This window comes from Salmo salar, chromosome 12 (genome assembly GCF_965601325.2).
Source record: "Salmo salar chromosome 12, fSalSal1, whole genome shotgun sequence".
In the NCBI taxonomy this organism is placed as follows: Eukaryota; Metazoa; Chordata; class Actinopteri; order Salmoniformes; family Salmonidae; genus Salmo; species Salmo salar.
The window spans coordinates 59890140-59917320 of record NC_138302.1 but is presented as its reverse complement, the minus strand read 5'-3'; the positions used below and the strand labels follow the sequence as shown (position 1 = coordinate 59917320).

The 27181-nt window shown below is 41.1% G+C and overlaps 1 protein-coding gene across 1 annotated transcript; it reads left to right on the top strand.

Annotated features, from left to right (window-relative positions):
- The first annotated feature begins 1837 nt into the window (after positions 1-1837).
- LOC106565346 (peptidyl-prolyl cis-trans isomerase FKBP5) lies at positions 1838-27181 on the top strand. Its single transcript, XM_014132345.3, has 11 exons — positions 1838-2107; positions 17570-17702; positions 18721-18865; positions 19128-19270; positions 19552-19666; positions 20694-20850; positions 23260-23350; positions 23605-23688; positions 24241-24426; positions 24788-25027; positions 25751-27181. Exons 2-11 carry the CDS (start codon positions 17598-17600, stop codon positions 25862-25864), a joined length of 1380 nt encoding a protein of 459 aa, XP_013987820.1. The 5' UTR covers positions 1838-2107; positions 17570-17597; the 3' UTR covers positions 25865-27181.

Genomic DNA, 27181 nt, shown 5'->3' with positions numbered 1-27181 from the left:
ACAAGCGCGTAGCGCGTAAAAATCGTTTGTCTTCGGTTGCAACACTCCAGACTGCCTTTGGAAGCAACGTCAGCACAAGAACTGTTCGTTGGGAGCTTCATGAAATGGGTTTCCATGGCCGAGCAGCCGCACACATGCCTAAGATCACCATACGCGATGCCAAGCGTCAGCTGGAGGGGTGTAAAGCTTGCCGCCACTAGACTCTTTAACAGTGGTAATGCGTTCGCTGGAGTGATGAATCACGCTTCACCATCTGGCAGTTTGCCAGGAGAACGCTACCTGCCCGAATGCATAGTGCCGACTGTAAAGTTTGGTGAAGGTGGAATAATGGTCAGGGCTGTTAGTTCCAGTGAATGGAAATCTTAATGCTACATCATACAATGACATTTTAGATGATAACGCGCTTCCAACTTTGTGGCAACAGTTTAGAGAAGGCCCTTTCACGTTTCAGCATGACAATGCCCCTGTGCACAAAGCAAGGTCCATAAAGAAATGGTTTGTTGAGATCGGTGTGGAAGAACTTGACTGGCCTGCACAGAGCCCTGGCATCAACCCAATCAAACAGCTTTGGAATTAATTGGAATGTGAGCCAGGCCTAATTACCCAACATCAGTGCCCGACCTCACTAATGCTCTTGTGGCTGAATGGAAGCAAGTCCCCGCAGCAATGTTTCAATATCTAGTGGAATGCCTTCCCAGAAGAGTGGAGGCTTTTATAGCAGCAAAGGGGGGACTAACTCCATATTAATGCCAATGATTTTGGAATGAGATGTTCGACAAGCAGGTCTCCACATACTTTTGGTCATGTAGCGTATTATGCATTTGGCCAGTGGTTCTCAAAACTCTCCTCAGGTACCCCCGGACATTTCACAACTTTGTTGTAGCCCTGAACTATCTCAATTGATGTACCTAAAGGGCTTGATGAGTAGTTGAATAAGGTGTGCTAGCTTTGAATATGTCAAAACATGGAACGCTATGGATCACCGAGAAGAGGTTTGAGAACTACTGCATTAGGCTACACCACACTTGGTAAAACTTTCTATCTAGGTTAATAAAAAAAAATAGAACTATATGATTAGAGCACTAAGGTAAACTAAAAACGTTAAATATTGTTCATATGATTTATATGTTGGTTTATTTCATTTGTATTAGTTCAAAAAGATGGTTCTGCACAGAGGCCACTTCTATTTGGCCTAAATCAGTGACTGGATTCTGCTTTGTTAAACAACAACTGTAGGAAAGAAACCTCCCAAATCACTCTTCAATCTGTTGAAGCTTATATAAAATGTCTCATGTGCTTGATTAACCTAATTAATTGTTGCTGGCAATCAACACTCCTAATAGCCTGTTAGTTGTTATGGTGATCGAGATGTGTAAATGATAATGTAAATATTATTCTAAGGGAAAAATCTAACTCACTGAGTTTTAATTTAACCTACATAACAAATTGAACGACATTTCTTTCCACATCCCAATAATAACCTCGGCAGCCAGAATGTCGCGCGCTTGAGAAATTATTCCAATCCAGATGGCGCACCTATCCTATCTGTCCTCCAATAAAGCATGGAACCATTCTGAAATCTGTGAAATGTTCCGTTCGTAATCGAGGACAGTCCATGAGTACACTGCTGCTGTACAGACTGTTCCCGGTAGTTGCGCTGAGCTGCGCGAGTTGCGGCGGCGCTCGGCACAGAACTGGTTAAAGGGTCAGGGTGTCTACTAGAACACTGTGTCCTCACCAGAGCGCAGCTACAGTACAGCCGGAACATTGTGTTACTTTGTGGCCACTTTCCAAGACCTGCCCTTAATTTGTACACTAAATGCCCCCCCCCCCCCCCCCTCCAACCCCCAGTTCCCTCCACCTTCTTCACAGTGTCATTTCAATTCTCTTCTCCATGTGGCTCAAACTCGCGTGTTGATCGTCACTAGTGCCGGGGGGTTTCGACTGTAAAAAACTGCCGACAGAACATTAAGTACCCTGGTTGGTTATGAGAGGGCGGGTTTGAAATCACCGTGCTTACGTGCGTTGCAGAGCCAGTGTAGTGATACACCGGCTGAAGTTATAGCACACGGGCAATAGAAGAAGAGCAAATAAAAAATATAAATAGGTAAGTTACAGCTTTAGCCTATTTCTTATTATTTTATCGAAAAAGTGTAATTGGTTTGATTTATTGGGCATATTTTAACCAGCATGACCGAGTAGGAATCGAGTTACATTGTATCCAATTGTACCCGGTTAGACATTTAAGGTGCCACAGAATAAATAGATAATAAAATACATACAAGTTTTCATTTGATATACTTATGATTTAGCTTATTTGTCTTATCTAGAATCATTGTTCAGCTCTATTAAGTTGTGTTCTAGGCTTATTTTCCAGATACATGTGGATATCATGCTCACTTCTATTCCTCTACTTATCACTTGTCAATGTTTTTAATGAGAGTGGAATGAATTTACATCCATTGAAGGTTTTAGTCAAATGCTATTATAAAGGATAACTCATTATAATTTTCGGTTCTTTCTTTCGCACTCTCTCTTACACACATGCACACATAGTCAGAAACACAAAGAAGCGCACGCACACACACACACACACACACACACACACACACACACACACACACACACACACACACACACACACACACACACACACACACACACACACACACACACACTGTGAATAATGTATCTAATGTCTTACTCTCAATTAATATTTTCAATTTCATTAAAGGTAAATCAAATTGACCTAAAATGAAAATGTAGCCCCATGTCTTCTTATTACAGGTAATTAAGACATTGCAATTAACGTTTATGTTACATTTATTCAACATGTATCTCCAGAACCAGTGGCGATGCAGTGAATGAATCATAGCATATAGGTGTGACTCTCCTTTGAAAAAAACAAACATGATTTTATACATTTCTTGTTTCAGTCTAGTTATTAACTGGAAGACTGAGCAGAAGAGAAATGACCTAGAACACTGTTAGAAATACATGTATCTGTAATTTTCTTTGCGCCACAATACATGTATACAATTTACAGGTTGCATGTTGGAAGGCAACCAAGGCATTTATTGCAGCACCTGTTCAAGGCTTGTTATGTGTGGGGATTTACGTGGACATACAGTACCCTCAGTATTATCAGACCAAGGTTTCCTCCCAAGGTCTGCTTGGCCACATAATGGTTTACTGCATTTCAGCCTTCCTATCTATCTGCCAATGTTGTGGGGGCAGGTAGGTTGGTTCTGTGGTAGAGTACATGGCATTGGGTACACGTCTTTAGTATTTTAAGGTGGTAAAGCTGGCAGTCAGAGGGAGGACTTGGCCCATATTCATAAAGTCTCGGAGTATGAGTACTGATCTAGGATTAGGTCCCACCAACCTGTCCATTTAATTGTATTCATTATTAAGGGTAAACTAATCCTTTATCAGCACTTCTACTCCTAGACGCTCTATGATTAAGGGGCCAAGAGTGGTATGGTACGGATAGATGTGACGACGTGACCCTGTGGAAATAAATCAGAGAGAGAGTGTTGGAGAGAGAGAGTCTGAGAGAGAAAAAGAGAGCATTTCCAAGAAATGGCATCCAGCGATCGCCCTGAATGAAACGAGTCCAGACAGTATTGACTTAGCAGCACAGATACCTCTTACCTCAGGTCATATAATGCCCATGTCATTACATATCAGACCCCATTCCCTGCTTCTAGATGAAAGGGTATTCTGCTGCTACCTGGCTTTCTTTCCAACCAAGGTGCTTAATAAAAGATCAAATTGGAAATGTGTACATTTCAGCAAGTCTTGGAGGACAATGGAAGTTGACTTGTAAAATAAGTGTGTATAATTAAAACCGACAGTCTTCTTATTGTGTCCTATTAAATCAGAGAAATTCAACTGAAACCATTAGGAAAGGCTTTCTAAAGACCCAAGCACTTCCGTAGAACACCCTGATGAGGGCTATATTTCCAATTAATTTTGTTTTAATAGTAAATGTTTTTTCTTGTCAACTTCCTTTGTCTTCCAATATTTTATGAATATTTTTCACATAACTCCTTCTTTGGACCATGGCAGACAGTGTTCCTCTCCCCAGGACCGACAATGTCTACTTAGCCTATGTTAGACAATATCCACAATGACAGAAAATGTCCTGTTCTTGTAGACAATGTCCTGTTCTTTCAGACAGTATCCCACTCTGTAACCACGTCAGTCTTTGTCACCCAGGACAGCCAGACAGTGTGTCCAGTTTGTCTACCGCTGCTCTTTATATGTGGATTAGCGTGAAGCATTGACTTGTGATAAAGTGCTTTGAGGCACAATGTGTATCTGTGAAGTGACTGTGCTGCTGGAGCTCTCAGGACTGAATGTTCTCGGCTTTGTTATGTTCCGTCCCTGCATTTCTCCACAGGGTCTCTGAGTTCCACGCTCCCTCTGACTAAGAGACGCGCTGCTGGCTCTACCACAGCTGTAACTTATATGGATAATTCTATACCCAGATGGTTTACATTTCTTCATCATAAAGATGAATTTAAAGACACATGCACAAGCATTCTGAATGACTGGTGATTGGATTAAATACTGTGGTACATAATTACTAACAGTTACATTATACATTCAGTTATTAGAGTACCATAGCCTGTGTTAATTTTTTTTTTTACAGAGTACTTCTAATATTTAGAATTTTTACTTTCCCCCCTCCAAAGTCAAATTGGACATTTCAGCAATAATTTAAACAAATTATATATATTTTTTCTGCGTCAGTCCCAGCATTTCCCCAATTAAAAAATTATGTAATGTGCGTTAGTCTCTATTTGTGTTGAGGGGAGCCTACTTGGGTATTGCCATCCGAAGCAGATGCTGTGTTCTGACTGAGTAGGTTTCAGATTGGTGAACACCATCAGATTGTGCCAGGAACTCAGAACAGAAGGAACATCGTGTTCCCCCCCCCACACACTCTACACACATACACACACACACACACACACACACACACACACACACACACACACACACACACACACACACACACACACACACACACACACACACACACACAGTCTTACAAACACACTACACAGACACACACATAGACGGACACACACACACCCCAGATGGACACACGCATACACACGCACACACACTACTGCGCAAATGAACACAGACAGAGATGGACAGAGGCAGACACAGAGGTGGACAGAGACAGAGTCAGACAGACTGACACACTGGCACACATAGGCATACATGCATTCCCCCGCACAGAGCCACTCATATTGTAGGTTTAATTTGTAAATATTTTTTACTAGATCATTAAATCAACTCATTATTCTTACATGTTATTGGTGTGTATGTGTGTGTGTGTGTTAATACATTTGGCCCTGTCAATGTGAAAGCTATAACGTTACAGCTCCCAGAACATGATGTTCCGTTCCAACTTTTCTTAGAAGTGATGTTCATTCCATATTAAGAAATGCCCCAGTCCCAGAAAAGACTGATCATTTTAAGCTTTATTACTATGTGTCACGCCCTGACCGTAGAGATCCTTATTATTCTCTATGTTTGGTTAGGTCAGGGTGTGACTCGGGTGGGGAAGTCTATGTTTTCTGTTTCTTTGTTTTTGGGCGGATGTGGTTCCCAATCAGAGGCAGCTGTTTATCGTTGTCTCTGACTGGGAATCATACTTAGGCAGCCTGTTTTCCACCTGTGTTTGTGGGATGTTATTTTCTGTTTAGTGTCTGTGCCTGATGGAACTGTTCGCTTTCGTTTTGTTGCTTTTGGTTATTCTTGTTTGAGTGTTTCTTGAAATAAAGTATCATGAACACTTACCACGCTGCGCCTAAGTCCACTTCTACTACCAACGACGAGCGTTACAGAACATCCCACCAAAAACGGACCAAGCAGCGTGGCCAGGATAGTTGGACATGGGAGGAGATCATGAGGGGAGCAGGACTCTGGATGCGGATTGGGGAGTATCGCCGTTCAATGGAGCAGATGGAGGCAGCAAGAGATGAACGGCGACGATACGAGGAACTAGTACGGCAACGACGTAAGCCCAAGAGGCACCTCCCCAATTTTTTTTGGGGGGGTGCACACGGGGAGATTGGCGGAGTCAGGGTGTAGACCTGAGCCAACTCCCTGTGCTTACCGTGGGGAGCGTGTGACCAGTCAGGCACCGTGTTATGCGGTGATGCGCACCATATCTCCAGTGCGCATTCACAGCCCGGTGTGCTCGTTGCCGACGCCCCGCGTTTGCCGGGCTAAAGTGAGCATTCAGCCAGGAAGGGTTGTGCCGGCTCAGCGCTCCTGGTCTCCAGTACGCCTCCTCGGTCCAGGATATCCTGTGCCAGCTCTACGCACTGTGTCACCAGTGAGCCTTCACAGCCCAGTGCGTCCTGTGCCAGCGCCCCGCACTTGCAGGGCTAAAGTGAGCATCCAGCCAGGGCGGGTTGTGCCAGCCCTATGCTCCAGACCTCCAGTGTGCCTCCATGGCCCAGTATATCCTGCGCCAGCTCCGCGCACCTGGTCTCCAGTGTGTCTCTTCAGTCCGGTGAGACCGGTTCCGGCTCCACGTACGAAGCCTCCAGTGATGATCCATGGCACGAGGCCTCCAGTGATGATCCATGGCCCGGAGCCTGTAGTGATGATCCATGGCACGAAGCCTCCAGTGATAATCCATGGTCCGAAGCCTCCAGTGATGATCCATGGCACGAAGCCTCCAGTGATGATCCATGGCTCGGAGCCTGTAGTGATGATCCATGGCACGAAGCCTCCAGTGATAATCCATGGTCCGGAGCCTCCAGTGATAATCCATGGCACGAAGCCTCCAGTGATGATCCATGGCCCAGAGCCTGTAATGATGATCCATGGCACGAAGCCTCCAGTGATAATCCATGGCCCAGAGCCTCCAGTGATAATCCATGGCGCAAAGCCTCCAGTGATGATCCATGGCCCGAAGCCTCCAATGATGATCCAGGGCACGAAGCCTCAAGTGACGATCCATGGCACGGAGCCTGCAGCGATGGTCCCCGGTCCGGAGCCTCCGGCAACGGTCCCCGGTCCTGAGCCTCCGGCGACGATCCAGGGTCCGGAGCCTCTGGCGACGATCCACGGTCCGGTTCCACGAAAGTGGGGGGAACCCCAAGCGGAGGGGGATCTGCGTCCCGCACCGGAGCCTCCACCGAGAGGAGATGCCCACCTGGACCCTCCCCTATAGGTTCAGGTTTGCGGCCGGAGTCCGCACCTTTGGGGGGGGGGGGGGGGGTACTGTCACGACCTGACCGTAGAGATCCTTATTATTCTCTATGTTTTGTTAGGTCAGGGTGTGACTCGGGTGGGAAAGTCTATGTTTTCTGTTTCTTTTATTTTGGGCCGAGTGTGGTTCCCAATCAGAGGCAGCTGTCTATCGTTGTCTCTGATTAGGATTCATACTTAGGCAGCCTGTTTTCCACCTGTGTTTGTGGGATGTTATTTTCTGTTTAGTGTCTGTGCCTGACGGAACTGTTCGCTTTCGTTTTGTTGCTTTTGGTTATTCTTGTTTCTTGAAATAAAGTATCATGAACACTTATCACGCTGCGCCTTGTTCCACTTCTCCTTCTAACGAGAGGTGTTACACTATGGTTATTGTTGTTTCCGTTAACAATGGCAAGTGGATTACACGCTACTTATATAATTTTGACGTATGTGAGAACAAATGCGAGATTCTTACATACAGTCCATTCGGAAAGTATTCCAACCCCTTGACTTTTTCCACATTTTGTTACTTTATATCCATATTCTAAAATGGATTCAATTGTTTTCCCCCTCATCAATCTACACACAATACCCTATAATAATGTTTGCAAATTTATTACAAATAAAAAATGGAAATATCACATTTACATAAGCATTCAGACCCTTTACTAAGTACTTTGCTGAAGCACCTTTGGCAGCGACTACATCCTCGTTTCTTCTTGGGTATGGCACTACAAGCTTGGCACACCTTTATTTGGGGAGTTTCTCCCCTTCTTCTCTGCAGATCCTCTCAAGCTCTGTCAGGTTGGATGGGAAGCGCCACTGCACAGCTATTTTCAGGTCTCTCCAGAGATGTTTGATCGGGTTCAAGTCAGGGCTTTGGTTGGGCCACTCAAGGACATTCAGAGACTTGTCCCGAAGCAACTCCTGCATTGTCTTGGCTGTGTGTTTAGAGTTGTTGTCCTGTTGGAAGGTGAACCTTCGCCCCAGTTTGAGGTCCTGAGCGCTGTGGAGCAGTATATCTCTGTGCTTTTCTCTGTTAATCTTTCTCTCAATTCTGACTAGTCTCTCAGTCCATGCCACTGAAAAACATCCCCATAACATGATGATGCTGCCACCACCATGCTTCACCTTAGGGATAGTGCCAGGTTTCCTCCAGACGTGACACATGGCATTCAGGCCAAAGACTTCAATATTGGTTTCATCAGACCAGAGAATCTTGTTTCTCATGGTCCGAGAGTCCTTTAGGTGCCTTTTGGTGCCTTCCCCAGATCTGTGCCTCGACACAATCCTGTCTTGTAGCTCTACGGACAAATCCTTCGACCTCATGGCTTGGATTTTGCTCTGAAATGCCCTGTCAACTGTGGGACCTTATATAGACCGTTGTGTGCCTTTCCAAATCATGGCCATCAAATTGAATTTACCACAGGTGGACTCCAATCAAGTTGTATAAACATCTCAAGGATGATCTATGGAAACAGGATGTGCCTTGCTCAATTTAGAATTTGTTAGCAAAGGGTCTAAATTCGTATGTAAATTAGGCATTCCTGTTTTTTATTTTTAATACATTTGCAAACATTTCTAAAAACCTCTTTTTACTTTGTCATTGTGAGGTATTGTGTGTACATTGATGAGGATTTTTATTTTATTGAATCCATTTTAGAATAAGGCTGTAATGTAACAAAATGTGGAAAAAGGGAAGGGGTCTGAATACTTTCTGAATGCACTGTAGACCTAAATGAAGCATCAAATCTGTTTGTGTGATGTGTGTGTGTGTGTGTGTGTGTGTGTGTGTGTGTGTGTGTGTGTGTGTGTGTGTGTGTGTGTGTGCGTGCGTGCGTGCGTGTGTGTGTGTGAGCGAGAGAGAGAGAGAGGAGTGGGAGAGGGTATGTGTGTGTGAGGGTGAGGAGAGGTATGTGTGGGTGTATGAGAGAGATGGAGTGAGAGAGTTTATGTGGTTGTATGAGAGAGATGGAGTGAGAGAGTATGTGTGTGTGTATGAGAGCGATAGAGTGTTTGTGTTTGCGCGCCCACAGGCACTTCTGTACATTATGAACAATAGCACCAGTACACAGTTAGGTACTCTCCATCAGAAAGAGGAAGAGATGAAGCTGAACAAAACGTGAAATGTGAGAGCAAGGGGTAAACAAAGATGCAGAGATGTATCAGGGGAGGGGTAGAGTGGTGGAAGAGATGTAAGGAGGGAAGACTGAGCACAATGATTAATAGTAAGCCAATTAATTTAGTTTATCATGTTTGGCATGGATTGTCTAGACCAGCAGTGAAGCAGGTCACTTGGTATCTAGGGGGCCAACAGATCAACTGTGTCAGCTGCTCCATCTACAAATATTGAAGGGTTTGAGCCAAAGGTTTATATATACACTATGACTGACAGGGGGCGCTGTTTTGAAGCCACCGTGCCTCCATCTTGGCACTCACCCACCATTGTAAAAAATATTTTGGAAGTTATAGAAAAGCATTTATTATCGTCTACACTTGCCACGTTTATTCTATTACATACACCTTCATGCATACTTTTAATTAGATTATATAAATTAAGCATGAATATATATATCAAATCAAAGTTTATTTGTCACGTGCGCCAATTACAACACCTTACAGTGAAATGCTTACAAACAGGCTCTAACCAATATTGCAAAAAAGGTATTAGGTGAACAATAGGTAGGTAAAGAAATAAAACAACAGTAAAAAGACAGGCTGTATACAGTAGCGAGGCTATAAAAGTAGCGAGGCTACATACAGACACCGGTTAGTCAGGCTGATTGAGGTAGTATGTACATGTAGATATGGTTAAAGTGACTATGCATATATGATGAACAGAGAGTAGCAGTAGCGTAAAAGAGGGGTTGGTGGGTGGTGGGTGGGACACAATGCAGATAGCCCGGTTAGCCAATGTGCGGGAGCACACCTATATATATATATATATATATATATATATATATATACACAGTGCTGTGAAAAAGTATTTGCCCCCTTCCTGATTTCTTATTTTTTTGCACATTTGTCACACTTAAATGTTTCAAATCATCAAACAAATTGAAATATTACACAAAGATATCCCAAGTAAACACAAAATGCAGTTTTTAAGTGATCATTTTATTTATTAAGGGAAAAAAGCTATCCGAACCTTCATGGCCCTATGTGAAAAAGTAATTGCCCCCTAAACCTAATAACTGGTTGTGCCACCCTCAGCAGCAACAACTGCAATCAAGCGTTTGCGATAACTGGCAATGAGTCTTTCACATCACTGTGGAGGAATTTTGGCCCACTCTTCTTTGCAGAATTGTTTTAATTCAGCCACATTGGAGGGTTTTCGAGCATGAACCGCCTTTTTAAGGTCACGCCACAGCATCTCAATCGGATTCAAGTTCAGACTTTGACTAGGCCACTCCAAAACCTTCATTTTTTTTAAGCCATTCATAGGTGGACTTGCTGGTGTGTTTTGGATCATTGTCCTGCTGCAGAACCCAAGTGCGCTTCAGCTTGAGGTCAAGAACTGATGGCCGGACATTCTCCTTCAGGATGTTTTGGTAGAGAGCAGAATTCATGGTTCCATCAATCACAGCAAGTCGTCCAGGTCCTGAAGCAGCAAAGCAACCCCAGACCATCACACTACCACCACCATATTTGACTGTTGGTATGATGTTCTTTTTCTGAAATGCTGTGTTACTTTTACGCCAGATGTAATGGGACGCACACCTTCCAAACAGTTCAACTTTTGTCTCGTCAGTCCACAGAATATTTTCCCAAAAGTCTTGGGGATCATCAAGATGTTTTTTGCCAAAAGTGAGACGAGCCTTTATGTTCTTTTTTGGTCAGCAGTGGTTTTCGCCTTGGAACTCTGCCATGGATGCCATTTTTGCCCAGTCTCTTTCTTATAGTTGAGTCATGAACACTGACCTTCACTGAGGCAAGTGAGGCCTGCAGTTCTTTAGATGTTGTTGTGGGTTCTTTTGTGACCTCTTGGATGAGTCGTCGCTGCGCTCTTGGGGTAATTTTGGTAGGCCGGCCACTCCTGGGAAGGTTCACCACTGTTCCAAATGTTCTCCATTTATGGATAATGTCTCTCACCGTTGTTCGCTGGAGTCCCAAAACTTTAGAAATGGCTTTGTAACCCTTTCCAGACTGATTGATGTCAATTACTTTGTTTCTCATCTGTTCCTGAATTTATTTGGATCGCGGCATGATGTTTTGTTTTTTGAGATCTTTTGGCCTACTTCACTTTGTCAGACAGGTTCTATTTAAGTGATTTCTTGATTCAACAGGTCTGGCAGTAATCAGGCCTGGGTGTGGCTAGTGAAATTGAACTCAGCTTTCCAAAAAATTTGATTAACCACAGTAAATTCATGATTTAACAAGGGGGGGCAATTACTTTGTCACATAGGGCCATGAAGGTTCGGATAGCTTTTTTCTCTTAATAAATAAAATCATCACTTAAAAACTGCATTTTGTGTTTACTTGGGTTATCTTTGTGTAATATTAAAATGTGTTTTATGATCTGAAACATTTAAGTGTGACAAACGTGAAGAAAAAAAATGAAATCAGTAAGGGGGCAAATACTTTTTCACAGCACTGTATATATATATATATATATATAAAAAAACATTTTTCCTTGAAGAGGAAGTAACAGTGCCTTCAGAAAGTATACATACACCTTGACTTATTCCAAATTTTGTTGATTTACAGCCTTATTTCAAAATTGATTAAATAGATATTTTTCTCTCACCAATCGACACACAACTCAAGACATTTCAGCTTTTCATTTTTTATTAATTTCAAAAATGTTCTACAAACAAAATTCCACTTTGACATTATGGGGTGTTGTGTGACACAAAATCTCAATTAAATACATTTTTAATTCAGGCTGTAACACAACAAAATGTGGAAAAAGTAAAGGAAGGCATTATACTATATTCATTTTTTTACTTAGCAATTCATTGATTCTTGAAAAATATAGCTAAGAAATGCCCCATGAGCTTTTTTCAACTGTCAAATCCCATGGGAAACCAAAATATAATTATTTTACTTCAATGTAATCAAAGTAAATGTAAACAAACACTATATAGCCTCAAAATATGGTTAAAACTATAATTTTAATTTCATGGATAGTCAGACCTTGCATCCATAGCTCTGTCTATGAATTTGAGAGTGGTTACATTTCTTCAGCCCCGTCCCTCAGCTTTTTGGGGAGGGTGTTTTGTTATTGTTTTTACTGTTGATTGCCACTTTAAAGTATAATTTTTTGAAAGTACTAATGTTACTGTCCCCACTACACTTAAATACATGTAATTTTGTCCCTAAAACATTGAATTTAAGTACTGTAGAATTCCATTCATTCCTATGGAGGACTACTTCTTCTGGGGAGTGCCAAAATGGCCGACCAGTGGCTTCAAAGACTCTCTTTTGCCAATACATTGCATCAGCAATCCAGGGTTTAAATACATAATTGGTTAGGGCCAAGGGGAAAGTGTAGGGAGAGAATTGGTATCAGCTGTGTGTGTGACTTCACTGTGGATGTCTGTGGAGGGCCACTCATAGTCAGTCAATTATGTACTGTTATAGCCTATATGACAAAGGGGTTGTTCCACCTCAAAAAGCACAAGAAAGAGGACTTCGACACCCACCATTTCAGAATGTTCTGAAATCGTTTATGTAGTTAGTAACAGATACAATTGGCATTCCTGAAACATTATTTTGTTGAAATATAATTTGAACTGAGAAATTAAGCTAATTGATTGCACCCAAGTTGGACAGATAATATTCAGATAATATTCAATAAATATAGTGTGAAAGTACCAGGTTTTGACCACTAGAAGCTACTATTCTGGCTATACAGCCACACTCTTTTATCCATGTTGTTGGTCCCTTGTGTTTACACACAATTTCACAATTTCCTTTGCAACTTTGGGTAGAAAACCAATAGATTTAGCTCATTATGAAAATGAATTGTGTGGTCATCTTCACAATTCAAGCCAGTCCTCCATGAAAGCAATTCAGTGAGTCCTTATATTAGCTTCAACCCAACTCTCCGTGAATAGTCCAACAAATGGCCGCTCTCTGAGAGGGCTATCCCTATGCAATTCTTGTATGAAGACTTTTCCTACAAGCCCAAACCTTTGACATAGAAATGGGCTAGGGACTAAAATGTTGTGACAACCCTAATCAAATAATGATTTGCATGGCTGTCATGTTTTCAATAAAATTATCAGGAAACAGATTTATATGTATTGTGAAAGTGATATTTACCATTAAACTCAATGCAACCCAATACCATTACAATTGCAAAACAGTATACATTGTGTGTTTGGGACTTTTACCATTGAAGACCATTAGAGACCATAACAATGAAACTGAAGCCTAATGGTTTGCTTGTTCACCAGGAATGGTCTAACAGTAACTAATACAGACCTTTTATGAAGGGAATAAACCACTGACAAAGGGCCCGTTTCCTGGATAAAGATTAAGCGTAAAAGAAGGACAGACTGATTTGCTTTCATGGAGGACTGGCTTGATTTGTGAGGATGACACACAAAATGTATTTTCATCATGAGCCAAACAAAAGAGACCAGCGAAATAGTGGTGGGTTTTTGACAATTTTTGGGGACTCCTTATGTCTTAAGGCGTCAGCATGCTTCAGTATGGCTGGCGCCTAGCCGAACTCGTCTAGCCGAACTGAACGAGTGTGCTTGCATACTCCCTTAAAAGACCTTCGCTTGAAAAATGAGAAAAACGGCAATAGTACTGTTTGTCCATTTTGAGTGGGAGTAGCCAGTATACACTTCCTCAAAATAGTCAGAATTAATCTAAGATAACTCAAGAAATCTGTCATTCATTTTGATCTTTTTGCCGGGGAGATCTTAGTCGTGCAATTTTACATCTATCTAAGATGTTTAGTGCAGTATTTCTCAATGAAAAAAAATTGACAACAAAGACATTATTGAGAATCCCTACTGTTCACCAATCACCGACAAAGAGGCGTGACTTTGGCTCCGAACTTTGGCTTGCCTCCTGAAAAAATGTTGTGTGCCCGAACTGCCCAAAAAACCCTCACCGAAGTCCAAAACGAACAAAACATCACAAAATGTCATCATAATATGCACAAACTCTTCCAAACTGTTTCGGCTGGGATGAATGTGGACGCCTTTACTTATTGGTAGGAAGAGGTTTGGGATGATAGGTACTGTATTTATTGAATATTATCTGAATCCTATGAATTAAAATGGGAAATTTGGGTGCAATCAATTAGCTTAATTTCTCAGATATAAAATATAATTTCAAGAAGATAATATTTTAAGAATGCCAAGCTTACCTGTTTCTAACTACAGAAACAACTTCAGAACAATCTGAGATGGTGGGTGTCATGGCATGCTGTAATGACATTGAAAGACTCAAAGTCCACTTGGGATGTTTGATTTGTTAGCTTACAATGGGCTGTTTGTATTCATTGAGCAAGAGAAGTCAACAGCAAAAAAGTTTAATTAATGAATTAGCTAAGCATCAAGGTTATGTTGATGGTTTAAATCTGTTTCACGTTTGTTTAACAGTATGGTGCAAGTTGTTCAATTAGCTGTTAGATATTTTAGATAAGTGTTGGGCTAGCATCATGTTTTCTTATTTTTTGTTTTGTTTTCTGAGGTATGGTGAAATTACATTACAAACTGTGCAGAAATAAGTGTTACAGTAATTCTACTGTGCTTGTTTCATCGTATTCCTCAGTCCGCTTCAATTTAAGACATTTTTAAGAAAATGTTTCTGCCTTGTTTGAAATACCCTACACCATCTGATATTAGATCCCTTCATAGTTTTTACATTTTGACAATTTTATTCAACATAAGATTGTTGTCTATCCCATAAAATATCATAATATGTCAATACAGATTATTCAATAATCAATGACTCGATAATTGTATTAAATAAATAATGTATTTAGAATTGATTTAAAATGGGTCAATAGGGCATAATACCCAATGTCACAGAAAACACTGAAGCTTAATAGCGTCAACATTATATCTTAAAAGTTAGTCCATAGTTCACAGCCAGGCTAAAGCTAAAAACAGATAAAGACATTCCAAAATCAACATTGACACAGTAAAGGTTAAAATAGCAAATATGACAGCAAGACAGCATATGGAGGACCTGAGATTTCTATAACACACTTTTAATACCTCACCGTTCTTTAGATAGCAGACACATAGCGTCATGGCGGGTGGATCTCAAGTCTGGGGTTGATGAATGATGATGACTTTAACCCTGATTGTGACTCATTGCCCGGAGGGGATAAATTACGTTTTTATCTTATCTTAACTTGTGAAAAGATGCAACAGGTGGTGGTAACAGAATATTCATTAAGATTGCTACTGGCTTTTCAACAAATTCTTAGTTGGTTGTCATGCAAATTGTCACCCATTCATTAAATATTTGTTGTAATTTGGAACTTGGACATTGCTTTCAACAGATCCAGGTGACTTTATTTACAAACTACTGCCATTTGTGCACATACACTTGTTGTTCTGGAACGGGGAGGATGGGGGTTGAGAGAATGCCAAGAAGAATGCCAAGAGTGTGCAAAGCTATCATCAAGGCAAAGGGTGGCTACTTTGAAGAATCCTAAATATGAGATATATTTGAATTTGTTTAACACTTTTTTGGTTACTACGTGATTCTATATGTGTTATTTCATAGTTTTACAATGTAGAAAATAGTAACAATAAAGAAAAACCTTTGAATGAGTAGGTGTGTCCAAACTTTTGACTGGTACTGTATACTTTCATACATTTTTTTTAACTGGTACCGTGGACCTTCAGAAGAGTCTTGTGGGGCCTGTGGGCGTCCTAGAGCAAAAAGCCATCGTGTTTGTGACACATCGTGTGTGTCACGTCCTGACCAGTATAAGGTTAATTGGTATTGTAGTTTGGTCAGGACGTGGCAGAGGGTATTCATTTTATGTGGTTCGGGGTGGTGTGTTTTGTTGAAGGGGCATTCTGTTTAAGTATTCCGGGGTTTTTGGGCACTGTTTGGTTTTCAGGTATTCTATGATTTTGTCTAGTATGTCTGTTTCTATGTTTAGTTAATTGGGGTTGGGACTCTCAGTTGAAGGCAGGTGTTGTCTATCTGCCTTTGATTGAGAGTCCCATATATGAGGGTGTGTTTGTTATTTGTGGGTGATTGTTCTGTGTTGAGCCTATGCTTTGCAGACTGTCAGTTTATCGTTCGTTTTCTTGTTTGTTGTTTTTGTATTCGTTTTGATTTAATTAAATGTTCAAAATGAACAACTGCACACCTACTGCGTATTGGTCTACATTCTCAGTTGACGATTTCGCATTATTGTCAGAAGACGAAGATAATTGTGACAGTGTGTGGCATTTTCAGTCATTAAATGTGAGAAGTTTGTATTACACTTAGTTAGGTCAGACCTACATCCACTGCACACATGACACTAGTATTATGGTATGAATTAAAATGTGTTTAAATGATGTACTGTGGTTTGCGAGATAAAGGCTGCTATAGAAAGACATCAGGATAATATTATAATGTGCTCATCACCAGAAAGCTCTTCAACAGTACCCAAAAACGGTGGTGCAGCATGTCTCACAAAGAGTGACAGCACTGTTGTTCCACCAGATCTCATATTTCACGGTCCAGTTTTTTTCAGAATGAAGAAGAAACACTTTTTTTTATTTGACCATGGAAAAAACAAGCTACTGTGCAAGTAGGTTACCACATTGCGGTTTTGGTTGAATTGAAACCTTCGACATTGTCAAAAGTAAATGTGGGCGTAGTATACTGCTATGAACCAGCGTGTTTACTGGAGTCTTGACATTAGTATGATGGTATCACTGTAGCAAATTCCCAGAGTTAGCATAATGTACTGTGGGCTGGGAGAAGGTTGGCCATTGAGGCATATGAGGATATTATTTCTGTAGCTCATCATCAGAAAGCTTGTTTGGCTCTTCAACCGTCTCTCAATAATGTACTGTGCTGCAAGTCTCAAAAGAAGTAACGGCACAGAGTTTACTCTCCGTTAGTCAGCACCTCTACATACACTGCGTCAGCTCATGCATTTTATCAGAATGAAGAAGAAACAGAGTTGAGATGTTAGAAACGTAATTCCCTGACTCACAGAATGTCAGCGATATAGCATAGCTAACACATTTACCTACTTAAAGCATATGCGTATAATTGATTACAGTTTAATTGACATTCAGGTGGTTCTGGAAGGCCTTTCTTAAGGGGGGCTTTGTGTGTTGATGGAGTTTTGTGAGTCTGTTATTACGTTGGTGCGCATCCCAGTTATAAACAATGTGTGTGTGACTCTTTTGTGCAGGTTTAGAGTGGCATGCACAGGTGCAGATATGACCACAGATAAGGACCAGTCCATGGATGACCAGTCTCCTGTTGTGGTCTTTGCTGCCAAGGGTATCGACGTCACTCCTAGCAAAGATGAGGGAGTTCTCAAGGTAGGCTTCGACCTCATTCCCAACCTCCTCTGTAAGGGACAAACTCTGTCTTGACATACAGCAACCTGGTCTCAGAGCATTTTGTTTTATTCTGTATGTAAACCGAGACACTCCCTTTAGTATATGTTACATTTCGTATGGTATGTATTAATTCGTGGATGTGCATTATCCATTTCTCATGATATGTTACGAATTTGCAAAACATACTATATGTTACGAATTTGCAAAACGTACAATATGTTATGAATTTTCAAAAACGTATGATATGTTTTGAATTCCAATTTTTTGTAGCTAATGCTAGGTGGTTAGGTGGCTAACACTAGTGTTATTTAGCTGGCTAAGATGGCTAGGCTAGGGGTTAGGGTTAAGGGTTAGGATTAAGGGTTAGGATTAAGGTTAGGGTTAGGGGAAGGGTTAGTTATCATGCTAGTAGTTGGAAAGTAGCTAAAAAGTAGCAAGTAGTTGAAAAGTTGCTAATTAGTTAAAATGCTAAAGTTGTCCGTGATGAGATTCCAACACGCAACCTTTGGGTTGCTAGACGTTCACCGTTATACACCTTCTCATCCACCCCAACCAACCACCTCCTTTCGTTTTTGCCTGTAACCATACCAAACGTAACATATCCTACTAATTTGAGTGTTTCAGATGTACTTTTACTATGTTACGTCTAGTCTATGAGACCAAGCTGCATACAGGAGTGCAGCTCAACTTATTACATGAAGCACACACACAAAGTCTTCCCTGTCACAGTAATCAGAGAGACTTCAGAGCAACGCATCCTTCATAATTCTGCCACCAGAATCAAGAGTGTTCCTTTGTATTGAGCACATCCTCAGTGTTACCTCTAAAACAGAGCACTGCAAGAAATGCCTAACTGTTAGGATGAATAATAATAATAGGGGTACATGAAAAAGAAATATGTGATACGAAGAAACCATCATCACTGTCTAGCTAGAGAAACAAGTACTAGCATGCTGAGTTGAGATTATCTCAGGGCTGACATTTGTTCTTTATACAGGTGGTGAAAAAACAGGGAGAGGATGGGGACAGACCCATGATCGGGGACAAGGTAGCAGTACACTACACTGGCAAACTAATCAATGGGAAGAAGTTTGACTCCAGTATGGAACGCAAAAAACCCTTCACCTTCAGTCTGGGAAAGGGTATGTAGCCTGAGACTGCCTCTTACTGCGGTACTCGTTTCTAAACATCTCAGATACCTTTTCAGCTCAAGAAGAACTGTCATCAGGACATACAGATGTACATATTATACATATAGCTTCTATATTATACTTACATTTTTGACATCTGTATGTATGGAAGAAAGAACTCCATTAACTCATCCGCCGAATGTATCGCCCATATGTCACTGCATATGTAGCCTACATCTGTTTACCATGTCTCTAATTTTGTATCACTCCACAGGTCAGGTGATTAAGGGCTTGGATATTGGTGTGTCCTCTATGCAGAGAGGAGAGGTGTGCATGCTCCTCTGTAAACCAGCATATGCCTATGGGTCAGCTGGATGCCCGCCCAAAATACCTCCCAACGCCATGTTACAGTTTGAGGTAGGTAAAGCTTAGTGGTTACCAAGAGGATGATGGTATATAGACCTTCCTCTGCACGTAACAGTTTCCCCCTTTATATTCTGACTGTGCATTGTCCTAGATTCTCTCTCGGCATTGTGAACAGAACACATAACACTGTCTCTGTCATCATTTTCATCATTATGGAATCTTTCAGCTACCATTGTGTAAAAGTGTGCCACTGCTGCTAGTGTTGCTATGGCAACACATGAACGTGACGTGACGTTTTATTCTGACCTTACGTGTTTCTTCACTTCCTGTAGGTGGAGCTGCTGAGCTTCCAAGGGGAGGTGCTGACGGACGACGGCGGCATCACAAGGAGGATAAAGATCAAAGGGGAGGGCTATAATAACCCCAACGACGGATCAACAGTCCACGGTAAGGTGAACATGCTCTCTCTCTATCACATTCACTGTGATCTAATTGACTGTGATCTTGGTGATCAATATGTTAATTGATTTTGGTACAAAGGCTTTGTCTCACATTAACCAGGTTTCCATCCAACCTTTTTATTTGAGTAAAGTGCATGTTGGATAATTTTTTTTACGACAAGCCTGATTGAAACAGCAAAAAACTTTCCAAATGTCAACAAAACAAATTACCCTAGACAAAGTGAGCTCTTTTTGTGTCGGTAAAATACATTATGCGAGAAATGGTGGTATTATTATAACCATCATATCACAAAGTAAACTTGGAGTCAAGCAATGATATGCTATGTGGTCCTCTCGCTACAACTCGGGAAAGCATAGAGTTTAATTTATTAGGCTACAGATGAAATAAGTTGTGATGAACTTCACAGGGTGGTGAAAGTGCACGGTGATAAGCTTGATGCTCCTTTCCAATAGAGGCTCCTACACAATAAATATTGAGGGTCTTATTCTGGTGACATGATGATCGAGGCTTGGCTGCTGTTTGACAAATAAAAAGAATCTCGCTATGTTGTCCATAATAATGTCATCATGTAGGCTAGCCTACCCACACTGTTTTTTATTCAGTACATGGGAATTTAATCACCAAAGTTATTTTTATGTGCACCAGGTCATCACCGACAACCGTTTATCCGCAACAAGTCAATTAGATGGAAACGCATATCTGATGGGAAAATGCGCATATTGTATTTATGCAGATTTTGAGGATATTCACAGGAAAATCTGTCGCCAATTGGATGGAAACCTAGCTCGTGACTGTGATCAGATTGATTGTGATCAAAATGTTTACAGATTTTTGTACAGTCTCAAACAAGACAAAAAAAAAACATTTTGAACACTCAAACTAAACATGTTGAACAATCTAAACTATATTATGCTATCTGAACAGTCCATTCCCATTAAGTGAAATATAATAATATTAATATTTACCATGAAAAAAATGATCTTATTTTCCAATTTCCTCCTGTATCCCACAGTGCACCTGGAGGGTCGCTGTGAAGGGCGTCTGTTTGACTCCAGGGATGTGCACTTCGTGGTGGGCGAGTCAGAGGACATGGGTGTTCCTCTAGGTGTAGACAGGGCCATGGAGAAGATGCAGAAAGGAGAATGCTGCATGCTCTACTTAAAACCCAAGTAAGAGCTTCTACTCTACTCTACTCTACTCTACTCTACTCTACTCTACTCCCTATCGCTAGTGATGACTCTACTCTACTCTACTCTACTGTACTCTACTGTACTCTACTCCCTATTGCTAGTGATGACTCTACTCTACTCTACTCTACTCTACTCTACTCTACTCTACTCTACTCCCTATCGCTAGTGATGACTCTACTCTACTCCTTATCGCTAGTGATGGGAAAACGAGGATTTCTGAAGGCTTCGGCACTTTTACCAAATTGTTCCAAAAAACGGTTGATTACTCGTAGCTTCATTATTTGTTCACAATGCACATTAGTAACTTTAGGTCTTCCCTGTGGCTCAGTTGGTAGAGCATGATGTTTGCAATGCCAGCATGGTGTTTGCAATACCAGGGTTGTGGGTTCGATTCCCACGGGGGGCCAGTACAATTTTTATTTATTTTTTTAAATGTATGCATTCACTACTGTAAGTCACTCTGGATAAGAGTGTCTGCTGAAACGACTAAAATGTAAAAAATGACATCTGCTGGTCAACAATAAATAGCAGTGTGTGGTTATCAGATAGACTTTTTCGTTCTCCACTGGTTTTATCAAAACTCTGTGGCGCAGTAGTAAGTTTTTGGCATCAGTAGCCTAAAGTTGGAATTCTAGGTTCACATCATGCTTCCCTTTTTTGCCTTCAAGTTTAATACATATATATATAAAACAACTGAATTTATGGCTTTAATTAGGATGCTTAAGACAGAAGCTTATACTATACTAAATATAATTACAATTAAAACTAAATACAATTATTTGAACATCAGTGCAGAAAGTGTGGTTTCAATTTTGCCTTCATCAGGATTTGACCTCACCCTCACATCCCTGAATGTTCCCTACTCGACCCGCCAACACCTTGATCACACCAACAGTGTTGTGGGGCAAAATGGTAGGCAGTATCATCTGGATATGTGTGCAACAAAAGTTCAACATTCACCTTCTGCTACCATTTCTGTCAAGCCGTTAACATATACGGTTTGACACATACGTTCAATAAATCCAACGTCTGCACCACACAGAACGCACTGCAACTGCCTCTGCAATGCAATGCTGCAAGGCAAACGCAGTGTTCCATTGGAAATGTATGTACTTCTTGTGTACCAAAATGCAATGATGCTGTCGGTGTGATCAAGGCATAAGCTACCAGTCAGGTGAAACTTTTTATACAAAATCCAAAATGTGTAAGTACTGTATCCAGTAGAGGTCGGTGTTTGAAGGCAGCTTGGAATCGAAGAAAGCACCGGAATCATTGCGAAATCAAGTGGGATCTCGCCAATCACATGAACAGACTAAGCTTCGGATGTCATTGATACACGCATTGGCACACTGCTTCAAATTTTGCTGCTTTCGCCTCGATCACACCAATAGCATTTTTGCATTTTGGTACACAAGAAGTACATACATTTCCAACGGAACACTGCGTTTGCCTTGCAGCATTGCGTTGCAGAGGCAGTTGCAGTGCGTTCTGTGTGGTGCAGACGTTGGATTTATTGAACGTATGTGTCAAACTGTCTGCGTAGACAGCCTGACAGAAATGGTAGCAGATTTCGACGCATACCTCGAAACTCCGGTATCAGACTTACATCACTACCTATTGCTGAAGTGTCCCTGTTGCAACACAAAGTAGATACGCTCATACCCAAATAATGTTGTTGACTCATCCTATACCCGTATTTTTCGGCCAGATAAAAAAAATAATATATAAAAGAAACCCATCCAAAACCCCACCTCAAATTATATATCAAACAGAAAAATGTCTGCTAGTTCCTCATAGAGGATGATGTCATCATCCTGAGGAGGAAGAGCTAGCCAATCAGTGGTCTACTCACATTCATTATTTTGAATGACTAGTATATGCCCACACCATTGCAACATAGAAAATCTTTTTTTGGAAGGAAAACTATTTCACTCATATTGTAGTTAATTATGGGTAATAAAGGGTCAATCTGCAGTTTCTACATACATTTCTGGACTTATAAATGATTGATATATACCGATTGATTCTTGAAGAATATAACTTATAAATGCCTCATGAGCTTAGTTCAACTGTCATACCCCAAGATAACTCAAATTGTTGTAAACAAACATTGCCTCAAAACATGGTTAAAACTATAATTTTGATATCATGGATGGTAAGACCATCCATATCTATGAATTTGAGAGTGGTTACATTTCTCCAGCCCCATCACTCAGCTTTTTACCGAAACAGGGTCGGGGAGGACGCTTTGTTATTTTGTCATCTGCTGATTGCTGCTTTAAACAAGCATCACTATACAAAAATCTTGACTTTATGTTTGCCTTTCATGGAGCAGGTGTATGTCAGGACTAATCAGCCATACAATACTCTCTGTCTTGTTTTTTGTAGGTATGGTTTTGGGAAAGAGGGTAGAGCACAGTATAAGATTGGACCAAACTCAGACCTGGTGTATGAAGTGACACTAAACAACTTTCAGAAGGTGAGTTATACTTGCCGGATTAGATAGGGTAACAACAATGTGTTCAAGTATCCTGTTAGTGTCCCTGGAAGATACTAACAGATTGATTTTATTTGAGCTGGTGGAGTTTAGACAATGAGGGTCTCAGTTAAATATTGATTGCATGATGGCAGAGTGACCCTGGAGAAAATAATGGGAAGAAACAGGCATCATCTCAATGAAAGTCATCCTCAAATCTCCTCCTCTGAAACATAACAATATGTTTTCTTTTCAAGGCCAAAGAATCCTGGGAGTTGGATCAGAAGGAGAAACTGAAATTGTCTGCTGCAGCCAAACAGAAAGGGACCCAATATTTCAAGGTATAGTGGGCCATCTCTGTCTTTCAGAAAATAGACAAAACTCTCAGGGCCATTGGATGCATCTGTGTATGAATATTTCATTAACTTGAACCAAACCCTGTGAACTTGCAGAACATGAACCCTGCAAACAAGTTCACAAGGACATGAAAAATTGCATTTTCTTTTTGTTTCAGAATTTTTAATTTAACGATTTATTTAGACAAATGGCGACATTTTCGTAGTGCAAAAGCATTGTACAGTGTCAAAATTACCATAAACCTCATTATAACCCGGAAGAGTGATTTAATTAGAAAATGTTCTTCAACAACGTGCATTATGAAGAGGTGACTTTTTATATATTGCTCAGATTACTAAAGTCTAGTTAAATAATCAACACCTCATACCGCACATTGTTGAAGAAAAGCTTCAAAATCACAATTGTGAGATTATAATTAGGTTCACATTTTTTTTTTGCACTTTGTACATTGCTTTTGAACTATGAAAATGTTGTCTAAAATCTCTTTTGTATGAGAGACCTGCTAAACTTAGCCCATGTGTTGTCCCTGGTTGTAGGCGGGGCGTTATCTTCAGGCGGTGGTCCAGTACCAGCGCGTTGTGTCGTGGCTGGAGATGGAGTTTGGTGTGGGCAAGGAGGAGCAGCAGAAGCTCCAGGACTTCCTACTGGCTGCCCAGCTCAACCTGGCTATGTGCTACCTGAAGCTGAGAGAGTATGCACTGGTTGTGGAGAATTGCAACAAGGTACACTCTCACTGCATACCTGGCACCATGCATGAGAAACCCCACAAACATATACACGTATACCATACTGAAGCCACAAAGAGCATGCAGCTTACACCTGTTCATGGAATAGCATACAGTTGTGTTTGTCTATGACTTTTTGCTCTGGGTCACAGGGGTTGTATACATGTATTAATCTGTTTGGCAAGCATTAAAATAACAATCACACATTTTCAACCATTCTGTAACTTTTTTTTAAACAGCTTTATAAACTAACTTAAACAGCTTTGTAAACTTATAAAGCCCTTTATAAATCCCTGTAGGTACACCTTAATGTTACAAATATAGTTACAAATATAGTATCTATGTGTGTATCTCCCAGGTGATAGAGCTGGATGAGAAGAATGAGAAGGCTCTGTACCGGCGTGGGGAGGCTCGTCTCTTCCGTAACGAGTTCAGCCTGGCCATGTCTGACTTTAAACTGGTGCTGCAGGTCAACCCATCCAACCGGGCAGCACGCGGTCAAGTATCCATCTGTCAACGCAATATCCGGGAACACCACGAAAAGGACAAGAAGATCTATGCCAACATGTTCCAGAAGTTCGCTGAGCGTGACGTCAAGGTCTGTATCAACGTCTTTCACAGTCTGGATGGGCTTCATCCCAAATGGCAACCTATTCCCTATATAGTGTACTACTTTTAAACAGAGCCCTATAGGCCCTGGTTAAAAGTAGTGCACTATATGGGGAATAGGGTGCCATTTGGGATGCTGTCTGGATGTGTAATCAGTTGTACAATCTGACCTGGTTCCCTGTTCTGTTTGAGTAAGTGGATACATGTGATATCACACATCTATTTCAATCATCTCTGCTGTGCTGCTGACCTATTGTAGTCCATCGTTCATGGTTTAGAGATTCACGCTTACTGGTACTAGGCTGACACCTAGTGGTAGTATTGAGTGGCAACTTTATTTGAACTTTTGTTATCAAATTCTCTCATTGTAATATATGCCATTTAGCAGACACTTTTATCCAAGTGACTCATGCATAATTATTTTTTATGCATGAGTGGTCCTGGGAATCAAACCCACTATCCTGGCGTGGCAAGAACCATGCTCTAGCAAATGAGCTACAAAGGACCACTCACTGATGCTTCCTTTTTACTCCATAATCTATTATCAAGTTGTGTCTTCATTAACATAAACATTTATATTATACTAATTCATATTATAAAACAAAATGTAGGAAAAGTTATTTATTTTAGCACAATGGAAGAAATCTATACATGACTTCCATAAACATTCTTTACTCAAGTTTCTGTCCTTTGTATCTGTGTGCTCGAACAGGCAGGGAAGGGGAAGAGGAGGAGGGGGGAGGACAGTGGAGTGATGAACGAGAACCATCAAGTGGCCATTAAGAGACGACGCAGGAGTCAGGACCACGGCCAGGACTGTCCCTGATGCTCCAGAGGAGGTCCGGAGGAGGGCAAAGCCAGGGGGGCAGGTCTCCCCTCGCTACCCACACAGAGACCAGGGGTCTGAGGCAGGGACTGGACGGGGCTGGACCACACCCCTCCACCCTGATCTCATCATCCTCTACCTACCCCTCCACCATGTGTGCTGTACCCAGCACGACAGACAGGGGGCGTGAGTGAGTGGGGAAGGCTCCAAGCCAAACAGCAATCCTTCCTTCAGTCTATAACATGGAATCCTGTCCAGGTCTTGTCCTCAACATCATGCGTTGCGCAATTCCTCCAAATGCACACCTCAATTTAACTCAGATCCACAGACTGCATTATGTTGATAATCAAATCAAAATGAATCACATAAGATAATATAATATCTTTTTGCTTGGCATTGCATTTTCCCGTTTTGCACATACAGATGAACAACGGGTATCATTGTATTTTGGTTGCTTTGATCTATTGGTTGGGATGTCTGGGGTTGCCTTACACCTTGTGCTTAAACTCACAATTGGAATCCTAAATATATATAACTTCACCATGTGGAACAGTGGTGCGACGCTGAGCCACTATAACAGACAAAACAGCTGGCATCATCGTCACCTAGTTGTCATGACACCCACAGTCCCAAAAGACTAGTTATGTTTAGACAGTGAGTCATACAGTATATTTGTACAGACAGTTTGGCTGAAGAACCTCCCACTCTTTACTCTTGAACATAGAGAATTAACAAGTACAGACTCATGGACCATTGCATGCTGCAGATGCTACATACTGTTATGTGTTTGCTACTCTCTTTGACTGTCCGGGAAGTCCAAAATCAAAGGAAGTCCAATAATGAAGCTTTAAGTCTCAGCTTTCCAAGCTGCTGTCCAGTCCTCTCTGACTTCAACATTTCATTCTCTCCTGGACAAATGCTTTTTTCCATCTACGCTGTTAGAATTTGGGTTATGTGACTGATGATAATTAGGGCATATAGATTCTAGTTGTGTAGTTCTCTTCCTCCCCAGTCCTGGAATGGGTGACTGTACTGTCTGACCATTTAGTACACTTATTTCCCTCTACTAAAAGAGTGTTAAATGATGGACAATGATTCACTTCAATCTTCAGCAAAGATTGTAAAACCACCGATGTTGTCTTTTTAAGAAAAGTAACACACAATGATTTAAGCCTTGGATAAAATCTGGGCTTTATATTTTTGGACATTTGCTTTTGCATTCGTTGGACATCAGGCCCTTGGGTGTCTTACTGATATTATCATTTTGAAACAAAAAAAGGCAGGCTTAAACTCTCAATATAAAAAGAAACCATTGAA

Bases quoted from the DNA above. Each gene is read 5' to 3' on its own strand.
- LOC106565346 (XM_014132345.3), top strand. From the start codon at position 17,598: ATGACCACAGATAAGGACCAGTCCATGGATGACCAGTCTCCTGTTGTG. The intron at 18,866-19,127 runs GTATGTAGCCTG...ATCACTCCACAG, and splicing joins CACCTTCAGTCTGGGAAAGG to GTCAGGTGATTAAGGGCTTG. The intron at 19,271-19,551 runs GTAGGTAAAGCT...CACTTCCTGTAG, and splicing joins ACGCCATGTTACAGTTTGAG to GTGGAGCTGCTGAGCTTCCA.